This window comes from Panthera onca, chromosome D4 (genome assembly GCF_046562875.1).
Source record: "Panthera onca isolate mPanOnc1 chromosome D4, mPanOnc1 haplotype 2, whole genome shotgun sequence".
In the NCBI taxonomy this organism is placed as follows: domain Eukaryota; kingdom Metazoa; phylum Chordata; class Mammalia; order Carnivora; family Felidae; genus Panthera; species Panthera onca.
The window spans coordinates 21,888,094-21,899,749 of record NC_138351.1 but is presented as its reverse complement, the minus strand read 5'-3'; the positions used below and the strand labels follow the sequence as shown (position 1 = coordinate 21,899,749).

Below are 11,656 nucleotides of genomic sequence, written 5' to 3'. Positions count from 1 at the left end.
TCCAGAACAAGGCTGGACCTTTAGCAGCTTGTTGGACACGAAACCGCCTTGCTAAGAAGTGGCCCAAGAGTGAGGTGTTTCTCTGTAAAAACTTGAAAGATCTTGGACTTTGTCACGGCACGCTTTATCTGCCAATCTCGGCACAAAGTCTTGATGGCTTCTTCAGTCTGAGTTTCTATTTCTTGCTATTTCTACGTGAGTCAGTCTTCCGGTCCCACACCACTGTTCTTTGACTGGAACCAAGTTTTCTCTGGTTCCGGGTGTTTCCTATCTCAGTAGTTCTTCAGACTGCCAGACCATACTCGGAGCAAAAACCAATGTAAACCAAGGTATAATTACAACATCAAAATTTTTGTGCAGATCAATCCAGGCCTGAGATTTCTATCGAAGACATAAAAATCTAATCTGATAAAACCTGGGCAAAGAGAGGAAGCTGATGTTCATTAAGTTTCAAAGGCTGAGTCTATATGTGTGCATCCACCTCCACTTTTAATCCAGTAGAGAACAAGCCAGTATTTTGGATCTCCCTAAAGAGACAAGTGACGGGCAGCAGAGACTTCACCACCCGACACCAAAGGGGAAATTCTACCTCCTTGAGGCAGTACTTTCTCCTTCTAGAGGCATAAACATGGTATTGTCATAGTCCTTGTACTTGAGGGATTTTTTAAAAACTCCGGATCTCTATACTTTTAAAGAAAGCTTAGTAAGGCTACACAGAAATGGGAGCTAAGAATCCTTTAAAATGTTATCTGATGCGGTAGCACTCACAGTACCCACACTCCGAAGCAATGCTTCCAACAGCGTGGGGGAACACCGCTGAAATCTGGCACCTAAAGAGTCCGTCTGGGTCACAGCTGATCACTGAGCCCACTCCAGTCCACGGTGGGGCCTCCAACCCCAGCCTTCTTTCTACCCAGCGGATCCCTAAAATGCCAGGTTTTTGAGCCTCAGGAATTTAGAATTCTCCAAGCCCCTCCTCATGTCCAATGTTCACATGCCCCACTAGATGCAGCCCGTAGGGCCTCATGCTTTCAACGACTCCCGTGTATTACACCGGAAATGTTTCTCAAACCCAAGTGGCTAGACATGGTATGTGGGGGCTAAATCGAACAGTCCAATATGGTAGCCGTTAGCCACGTGCAGCTACTGGATCCTTCAAATGCAGTTAGTGTGACTAACAAACTTACTACACCCCCCCCCCCCCCAGTTGATTTCAACGGAGTGAAATTTAGCCACAAACAGCTAGTGGAACCATACCGAACAGCGCAGCTCTAAAGCATTCGAGTAACACTGACAACGTTTCGAGAGACCGTATTTGTACAAACCAAGGAGACACTCAATAACTGTTTGGTAGCAACACGTCCTCGATAACGTCCATCTGCTCTCCCCTCCCGTTCTTGTCAAGTGAAAATAAAAACAGAACTAAGACGGCGGTAACAATAAAGCCCACGCGACCCCCGTCTCCCTTGAATAAAACTAGTAATTTTTAGCATATAGGAGTGGCAAAGTCACAGACAAAAAACAAACCAAAGTCAGCACAGCAAAGAATTAGAAATAAGCGTCCTAGAAGTTATTTTATGTTTAATGCTTAAAAGTCTGAATGCACAAACAATCTACCGTTATAGAAGTACTGGTGGTCAATACAATGCATTAGAACTATGTACAATGCACAGTTTAGTATCAAAATCTTTCTACACTGTAGAGTTTTACGAAACTGTTAATGACATCAAACACTAAGCACTTAAGACACCATTTTTTTTTTTCTGCTACCACATTAGGAACGTCAATGGACAGTCCATTTCAACTTGCAGCATCCATCCATTTCTAGTATGAAATTAAGTAATTTTCTACTTGTACAATAAAGTTTATCTACACAGTTCTCTTGATTTTGATCCATAGCAGCAAAGGCACTGTACATCAGCAGATCCACAGACTTAAAAGATTTTTAAAGCATTCAAACAAAAAATAATAATAATAAAAAAAAAAAGGAGTCACATATCATAGTTGAACAGCAACAACAACAACATAAAAGATAACACAATGTTTCTGGCACAATGGCACAGCCCGCGTCCATTTCGGGGACATCCAACTAAGACAGGGAAAGAACCGGAGGTAAAGAAAGCAAGTCCTCCTCCCAGGTGAGAGTCCATTCTTTCTGGTTTTCAGAGGGAGGTCCTTGCAAATCTCCTCTGCTGTCCTCGTTTTGTAAAAGACTTGCCTTGCACAGCAGGAGGAATCCTCCCCTGAGTCTGTGCAGTTCCCGAAGAACATGCCAAAAAATAGCCCATAATTTCTCGTTAATGACAAAATTGCCCAAAGGTATACACCTCCCTTTGCAAAGAAACGTGGCAAAAATATCCGGAAGGGATTAAGTTCTCTCTTTAGGCCAGATTTAATTTGTTCATCTGTCTATAATACAATAAAAAAAGGAATTAAAAACTTATTACAAAGACACTTGTCAACGAGTCAAAAAAGAAAAAGGAGAAGTCCAATTACTTTTATCAAATAGAATCTAAAGCTATAGATATATTTGTTAAAGTTGTCCAAATAGACTCAAATGAATACGACGTGGCCTGTCAGGTTCTAATCGTTCAAATTTCCAAACATTTAAAGTAGAAAACAAAAACAAAAACAAAAACCTAACAACACAGCAACATATTGCTTCCATATGTAATTATACATTTCACGTCTCTATACAGTCCTTAGTCTACATTTAGTGACATTTTTAATCAATTATTTTAAACCTTCCTTTCCCCTCCTTTGCCAAAAAAAGGAGGGGAGGGGTATCAAATACAACGCATCTTCATTATCAATGCAGGAGCAGACAGCTTTATTCAGTCAAAGTTAGAAAGCCTTCTTTAAACAAAATAAATATATTACAGATATAATACATAATTCAAGATTCCGTCACGGTTAAGTATGGTTCTTCCATGTTCTTCCGAGTAGAGAGCTGAAGATTTGGTATCACAGGTTCTTAATGGGTATTCACAATTCAACAGCGAGGAGCAAGTGGGGGTAAGAGGCGGGATCAAACCCCACAGCTGTAGCCAGCGTGTGGAATCCTTGGTTTTAGATGCAGGGGAAGAGGAGGACAGAACAAAGTGCTACAGGGAGAAGGGGTCCAGTTCGCATGAAGATTTGTCCTTAATAAATAACTTCATAAACCGTGGCCTTCTTGTCCCCAGAGCCAGTGACAATGTATTTGTCATCCACAGAGATGTCACAGCTAAGCACCGATGAGGATTCTTTGGACTAGGAAGGAAACAGACACAAAGGTTAGGTACTCAAGGACAAACCCACGAGGCAGGACTAGAAAACACACGGGGGAAGAGTGTGACACGTCCCGCTGTCCCGACGGGAGCACCAAGGCAGGAAAGACGGGCCGGGCACCTCCTTAAATGGCGGGGCCAGGGGCACTCCTCCGGAAGCCGCCCCGAGCTAGGCTACGGGCTCCTGCACTGGGGCCGTGGGGCAGCAGGCAGGCGGGGCCGAAGAAGCCACGCCCGGTTCCCGATCCTGTGCTCCACACGGTCAAGGGCGGGAAACCCTCAACCTCAGTCAGTCGGCTTGGACTCAGGTCGAGCTGCGGAACACCGGACAAGTCACTCGACCCGTCTGAGCCTCCTTCCCTGACAAGCAGGTAAAGACATCTTGCCTGCCCGCCACCTCAGAGGGTTGCCTCAGAGTTCAAGTGGAAAATGGCATCAAAAACACCACATCTTTTGACATCGGGAATGTAAAAATATTTGTAATAGAAAGTCTCATTTTGTCCTGTGTGAAAAAAGAATGCCAGCTGTACACACTTAAGAGTTCTGGATACCGTCTTCAACTACACTACCTTCAAGGAGTTCAATGTCAACTTTGAACTGAACTGTGCTAAACAAAACCCCACAAGATTTTATTTTATTTTTTAAGTTTATTTGAGAGAGAGAGAGAGAGAGAGAGAGCGCGCGAGCGAGCATGTGGGGGAGGTGAGAACGAAGGGGCAGAGAAAGAAGGGATGGAGAGGGAGAATCCCAAGCAGGCTCTGTGCTGTCAGCGTGGAGCCCAACAAGGGGCTCAATCTCACGAACTGTGAGATCATGACCTGAGCTGAAATCAAGAGTCAGATGCCGAACTGACTGAGCCACCCAGGCGCCTCTAAACTTCACAGGATTTTAACCGGAACTCTGAAAACACACACACACACATACACACACACAAAATCTGACATGCAGATGCTAACCCATTATCAGTGTTTCTCAAACTTTTTGGACTATAATCTGTAATAAATCCGTTTTACTTCACAACCCATTATACACATAAGATATTCACACACTTGTAAAACATCCAGGCACCTGGGCGGCTCAGTCGGTTAAGCATCCGACTTCGGCTCAGGTCATGATCTCGTGGTTCGTGAGTTCAAGCCCCGCGTCGGGTCTGTGCTGACAGCTCAGAGCCTGGAGCCTGTTTCAGATTCTGTGTCTCCCTCTCTCTCTCTGACCCTCCCCCGTTCATGCTCTGTCGCTCTCTGTCTCAAAAATAAATAAACGTTAAAAAAAAAAAAAAAAAAGATCCACTCTAAGATTTTATAGATACACACACACATATATACACACACATACATATACACATACATGTACATATATTTAAGTCCTGGTTGGGACCACCAGAAAGGGTTTAACCCATAATACAAAAAAAATACTGTATTAAATTATAAACTTCATGGCAGCAAGAACTAGCTGTTTTTGTCCTGTTGATTATCTTGCACAGTATTTTCACTCAATATATATATTTTTGGATTCAACTGCATTGATCTACTCTATGATGACTTAGTACTACTCATTCGAGAAAACTGCAAATCTGTTTCTATTCCTAAAAAAAAAAAAAAAATTCGAAGTACAGGTTAAAAAAAGGTGGTCTTCTTTAACTTGTCTATGAGATTTACACGTGACAGCCAGAGAGCAGCGAGACTGTGCGTGAGCACACAGGGTACCATGCCTACCGTTTGGTCCTCCTAGAAATAATTTCACACTCTACACCAAGGACCACTGATTCAGTAAGAATACACATTTATGAAATTAATCAAGATTTACTAAACTTTTCCGGAACACTCTTCTTTGGGGAAAAAAGCCCAAAGAAATAACAATCCTAATACAAGTATTCAAGCAATACGCTCAAACTTTTTAAATGTAATAAGCATTTTAAAGATGTAACCCCCACACGAAAATCACAGAAGATGTAAAACCTCTACTCTCGTGTATAAACGGGACTGAGGTGTGAAGAGCTAGCGTATCAGGCTCGGTGTCTCGGCTCTGGGCTGAGAACTGGAGACCATCCCCGCCCTCCACGGCTTGTGGCTAGGACACGAGCCTCCCTCACGCAGGGTATTCTGGTCTGTACGACAGGTGAATCACAGCACCTACCCCTTAGAACACTGGGGGCCTTATTAACCTGACAGAACGCACAGAGCGAGCTTGGGTGAACCACTGCCATGCAGCGAGCACACAGAAGTGGTAGCGAAACAAGTTAATGTTACCTGGAATATACTGGCTCCGTAAGGTGTTCTCCAGGCATTCAGAAGGTTGTCCTTTCCAGTGCTTACAAACCATTTGCCTACAGAAAGAGGGGTTTTGTTCGTGTGACGTCATCAGATATCGGAGATGTGCTTTATATAGAGCACCCAACCATTCACAGAAAACCCATCTCATTTGCAACAAAAGTTTCTCTTCACGGGAAAAATAAAGCTCACTCTCCTAGATTTAGTGAGTTATTTATACTTACAAGAAGGGTAAAGTGGATTAGTACACAGCATTAGAGACATAGCAAGTATGTGTAAGAAAGTAATGTAATTTTGAAGAGGGACACGGTAATAAACTAAAGGGGTGGAGTAAAACGCATCAGCAGGAGGGCAGAAGGAGGGATTCTGGCGGCGGACGGGAGGGGACTACTCACCACAATGGGCAAACTTGAGCGACAGCACACAGCTCTCATGGAGATGCAGCTGGTATTTGTCTGGCTTAGTGACATGTAGCACTTCCACGTTACTGTTCTCCATCCCCACTGCGAGCCACTCTCCAGTTGGGCAGTAGCCGAGAGAAAAGATCTAGAATTAAAACAGGCGATAGTGACGGTGACTAGGGAAGAGCACCTCCTTTAACCGGGAGGTACTGTTTCTTCTGGGGATAGATACTACTCCAATTATGAAAGACGTCAAGATAATTTGAATTGTATGGGAAGAAATCACAGCCAAATCCTAAGGTAATGCGATACATCTCCACAACAGAATTTATTAGCCATTTATGTAAAATCCAATATATTAATCCTTTAATAAAATAAACACTATGCTATTTTGACAGAAAACTATGAAATTTTCAGTTATCTAACCTAGAGTCAAAAGTGACTTCATCATCTGGTAAACGACTTAAACCTTAAGCACGTCCTGTATTTCACAAGACCATGGCGTCTAAAAGGTCACGGGCACAAGACCAGACCTGTGAGGTGAAGTCATGCTGCTGTAGCTGCCGCCCTTCGCGCAGGTCCCAGGACCTGACCGTGTTGTCCAGGCCGCCCGTCCAGAGCTTGGTGCCGTCATTAGAAATGTCAATACAGCTGGCCCCATCTGTGTGGCCCTGGAATTGCCTGAAAATGTCAAAATGGAGTGAAAACCCCTGAAAAGTTAGTTTTTAGGTGAACTCAACTCAGAGTTTGAAAAGTTAGTTTTTAGGTGAACTCAACTCAGGAGTTCGTCAGTGCAGCCACCGTGGAAAACAGTACGGAGCTTCCTCAAAAAATTAGAAGTAGAAACAGCATATGATTCAGGACTTCTACTACTACTGGTATTTACCCAAGGAAACACCAATTCAAAAAGATGTATGCACCCCTATGTTGACTGCAGCATTATTTATAATAGCCAAGATACGGAAGCAGCCCAAGTGTCCACTGATAAATGGACACGACGTGGTATAGATACACAGTGGAGTATTACTCAGCCATAAAAAAGTCCTTACCATTTGCCACAGCATGGATAGAGCTAGAGTATAATGCTAAGTGAAATAAGTCAAAGAAAGATAAACACCATATGATTTCACTCATATGTAGAATTTAAGAAACAAATGAATGAACAAAGAAAAAAAAAGGATGAACAAAAAACCAGACTCCTAGAAAACAAACTGGTGGTTGCCAGAAGGGAGGTGGGAGAGGGGACAGATAAGCAAAGATGATTAAGGGTACACCCACATGATAAGCACTTAGTAATTGGTGAATCATTATTTTGCATATTGAAACTAATATAACACTGAGTGTTAATTATACTTCAATAAAAAAATTTAGAATTCCTCAGGGAGCAATATCATTGCCAGTCTTATAGATTTCATTTGGAATTACTGTATTTTCTAATTATTCAAAGTAATAATAAAGCATATACATAGACTGAAGTTTAGTTAAGATGTTGTATTTCCTGCACTTTTTATTTCTGAATACTTAGGAAGTACTCTTCATACCAAAAAACGATTAATATAACCAATGGGAAAAAAAATCTCCAACACAAGTAAACAAAAGAGAACACACAGCTACATGTATATGCACTAACCAAAAATACTTTAAGACCTATTATATCATTGTGATATGAAGGAAAGAATTAAAAAAAATTTTTTTAACATTTATTTATTTTTGAGAGAGAAAGAGAGCATGAGCAGGGGTAGGGGCAGAGAAATAGATAGGGAGACACAGAACCCAAAGCAGGCTCCAGGCTCTGAGCTGTCAGCACGGAGCCCAACGCGGGGGGGCTCGAACTCACAAACCGTGAGATCGTGACCTGAGCTGAAAGCGGACGCTTAACCGACTGAGCCACCCAGGCGCCCCCGAAGGAAAGAATTTAAGAAGTCAGGAACATCTTCCCTTCTACAAAAGCTATGAGGAGGGCAAGGGAGCGGCAAGAGCGAATTTTGCCAGGGCACAACAATGCAACTGTACGAGGCCACGTAAGACAAAACGGCCATGCTCTCAGGTAAGGCACATGGAAAGAAACGCAGTGTGGTTCAGCTGCCCCAGGAGCTGGTGGAATGTACAAAAGACACTGGGGGAAGGAGAGATCAGAAGCAATTTCTTGTAAGAGCCTTACCCAAGATGAAACAAATGACAACTACTTTGTTTTTGGAATCATACTTAGAGCTCAGTCCTGCAAAATATCTGACGGATGGACAGTGGAGGCCTCTTCTCCTGACACACTCCCTCGAACTCACAGCTAGGCTTGATTACAATCCTCTCACACCCTTCGGCGGATCACACCTCTTGCTTCCTGCTCTTGTGGGTGCTGACATCTGGAGACTCATTTCAGGGCTTTACCTATCAACGCCAACCCTATACAATTTCACTTCTTAAAACAGACATCTCAGTGCATCTATCCATCCTCCAACGTGGGACTACAGATAATCTAGACCATTTCAGAGCAAGTAGCACAAAGCCTGGGCCCATGGTAGGTGTTCGATGGTTATCTGCTGAACGAATGAATGTGTGGGCTACACGTGGCACAAAGGACAGTGCCATGCGCTGTGAATCTTCTCAGTGAGTGTCTATCCACAATAATGGCTGGTTAGCAAGCACAGATGGCAAATTACAGATGTCTAACGAGCTCATGAGGTCATGGGAACATTATGTACATTAATTATGTAAAAATGACCTCATTTTTTAAAAACCCAAGTTGGTGATGCTCAGGATAACATCCAAAAAAAGCAAAGAAAGAAAACAAGCCCTCATTTTTTAAGATCAGAAGTGTAGAAAATAAGATTCTACATTACTAATTTGTTTCCAGCATCTTAAAAGAGGCCTGTTCCTAACACTTTTTAGTACGGTAATTGTTATTTCATCTTTTTAGACGCACACAACTCTTTGGCCCAGAGTGGTAAAATCGGCTCCCCTCGTGCCCTGGTAAGGGATCTTGCCGACTCACCTCACCAGCGTCTGGTTGTGCAGGTCCCAGACCGCGATGTTGCCGTCACTGCAGCACGAGAAGCAGACCTTGGAGTCGGGGCTGATGGCCAGGGCGTAGCACGCAGGGGCCGAGGACGTCAGCTCCGCCTTGATGCGCGGGGTCGGAGCCGCCAGGTCCCAGATGGACAGAGTGCTGGCTTCCCCTCCCACGATGAGGGTGCGACCGTCAGGGAGCAATCGGCAGGAACGGATGTAGTTATCCCTGTTCTGTAGAGACAAAAACCATCAAGAGATCACTCATGAGGAAAGGAAAACAGCATTAACATGAGAGCAGAAATCCATAAAAGTATTGTGTTCCCTCCTGGTTTTAATGAGCCATTTTTACTTATGACAATGATAAAGTGGATTAATGCTAGAAAATTACATGAAATTAGGGAAGTACTTAAACTTGATCTACAAATTTAGTGCTGAGATATTTAATCTTAATTAGCATGAAAATGCAAAGATCTAGACCCAACTCCCACCACCACCAAATCACCCAGCTGCCTCCGTCATTTGCACACAAAGACACATGCACACAACGCGGGGGCCCTCACAATCCCGGAGCAGCCACATCTGGGGACCTGGGTCCCCTGGCACACTCAACCTGGCCAGTGAAAGGTCCTCCTGCCACCGCCAGAGGGTCAGGGGTCAGAGACGTGGAGTCTCCTCCCTTCCGGCCTGCGTTAGCTGGCTGACGGGCGGCCGGGGCTGATCAAGCATCATCAACCGGGGGCAAGACCCCATCGAGGACTGTTAAGGGACAGGAAAAAAAAGGCCCCTTCCAGCTCGTTAGGCTCTGGGAATGCTGTGTGCGTCAGGCATGTGACGCGGACCTAACACTGCGCTGCGGCGAGAGCGCTACCGCCGGTCTAAGGAAGAACGTCCAAGTGAGGTTTCAAACACAACACAGGGGCAGGTGCCCAGGAGACAGCTAAGGGGGTACTCTAGTCTCGTCTCACAATGTGACAGACTGAGAGAGCCAGGAGCATGCTCACAGAAACCCTCCCGGGCTTCGACTTTTCCTCACCTCCCTTACCAGACAGGAAAGCAGGTGGCGGGTCGGTGCCCGTGCCCTGGGCCGGGTGAATGGAAGATGCCCTGGGGCACGTGCCACCAAGACCTGCTGACTGAACTGAAAGATGCCTCCTGGGGAACTGAAAGATGCCTCCTCAGCAGCACTCTGAACCTCCACGCGAAATGCCACCAAGCGGTGAGGACAACTACCCACTCGAGATCAACTCCGTGTGCTGCTTGTACACCCAAGTCTCTCACTGTCCCATCCTATTTCTGCATCAAGTTCGCTCACCAGACAGTCGAGCTGAGACACGGGGCTCTTGTTGCCGGGGTGGCTGATGTCCCAGACCTTGACGCAGCCCTTCCCGCCCGTGTACACGTGTCTCGTGGGGTTGCTGATGGTCACCGCGCACACCACCTCCCCGTGGTTCAGGGTGTTGATCTGGCGTGCGTGGCGGGGGATGCCGGGTCCGATGAGGGCGTCGGGGGGGAAAGGGACGGGCTGCATCTGACCGTCCGCGGTGACGTGGAAGGAGTATGCTCTATGGTAGTGGGGAGGAGAAAAAAATAGGAAGAGGGGAATGCAAAAAATGTTACTTAACTGATCATCGTAACGAGATGAAAAATAAAACATTTGTGGTGCTACTTGTGATTTGCAAAGAAATCAAATTTACCTACTATAGTAGAAAGAACATCATTTTCAGAGTCACAGAGCTAGCTCTATGCCGACCCTTCACTAGCTGCTGTGTGACCTAAGTAGTTACTTAGCCTTTCTGAACCTCAGTTTTAAACTTCAAAAGGGGGAGCATGCTACCCACACTTCCTGGAGAATTAAACAGGACAGCCAACGTCTAGCATAACACCTACTCCTTCAGGGTGCTCAGCAAACCTGCACCGCTTTCTGCTATGGGTCATTCAGAAGCCTGTGAGAAGATTCTGCCTGTCTCTCAATTCGATCAAGTGGTTTACTAATGGGGATCAATAAGCCCAAGTTATCAAGCTTTAAGGAGTTAAGAGCATCTAGGCCTACGTTGTGAAATGACTGACGTGCCCTACACACAAACCACAGACTTGACCATCACTAATTCAAGTAATTCCCAAGGGAGCTGGAACCTGAAAAGGTACCCTGTGTGACCACCACAGACGCCGACCTTGTGAGCACCTATCGGCAGCTCCTTTTCTAGTTCATTTCCAGGAAAAGCTCTATATGGGAAAGCATTTGGTTCCAAAATGCAACTTAAGTTAGAACATCTCCCTCAACACACCCCTGTTTTTAGGGTGCAGAGGTTAGGAAGGGCGCCTCAGTGAGGCTACTGTGAAGCAGGGGCTGGGGGGAGAGGGCTGGACCCATCCTCTACCACAGGCGATAGCTCATTTTGGAAATTATGTCATTCTACTTTGGCGTGAAGCTTTGGAATGCGCTCTGTTTATAGAAAGAAGTTAACAAAAGACGTACCCGGGGAAAGCGTCTGTGGGTACACAAAGGATTGGAGCTTGGACTGATCAGGGAAGTTTTAGAATCAAGCCAGTTTATGGTTCCTCAATGCAAAAATCTACAGCCTAGTCACCTAAATTCATCAAAATGCAGCCCGTTACTGAGGGGCCCTGAGTGTCCTCAGAAAGGATGATGCGAACATGTGGCCGTGGAAGATGTGGTGCCAGGTAGTGGAGGGCTTTTTCTTTCTCTGTG

The 11,656-nt window shown here is 45.0% G+C and overlaps 1 protein-coding gene across 13 annotated transcripts in view; it reads right to left on the bottom strand.

The window, feature by feature from the left end:
• Nucleotides 1-1,548: 1,548 nt before the first annotated feature.
• The window catches only part of LOC132663591 (transducin-like enhancer protein 4), a 141,969-nt gene continuing 131,861 nt past the window's right edge, over nt 1,549-11,656 (bottom strand). For all 13 annotated transcript variants that reach the window (XM_060610001.3, XM_060610002.3, XM_060610005.3 and 10 more), the window contains 6 exons: nt 10,259-10,508; nt 8,930-9,177; nt 6,474-6,621; nt 5,935-6,085; nt 5,519-5,595; nt 1,549-3,252 (listed from right to left, as the gene is read on the bottom strand). In XM_060610001.3, coding sequence (XP_060465984.1) covers nt 3,145-3,252; nt 5,519-5,595; nt 5,935-6,085; nt 6,474-6,621; nt 8,930-9,177; nt 10,259-10,508 — 982 coding nt within the window. In that variant the 3' untranslated portion in view covers nt 1,549-3,144. The remainder of the gene's footprint in view (nt 3,253-5,518; nt 5,596-5,934; nt 6,086-6,473; nt 6,622-8,929; nt 9,178-10,258; nt 10,509-11,656) is intronic.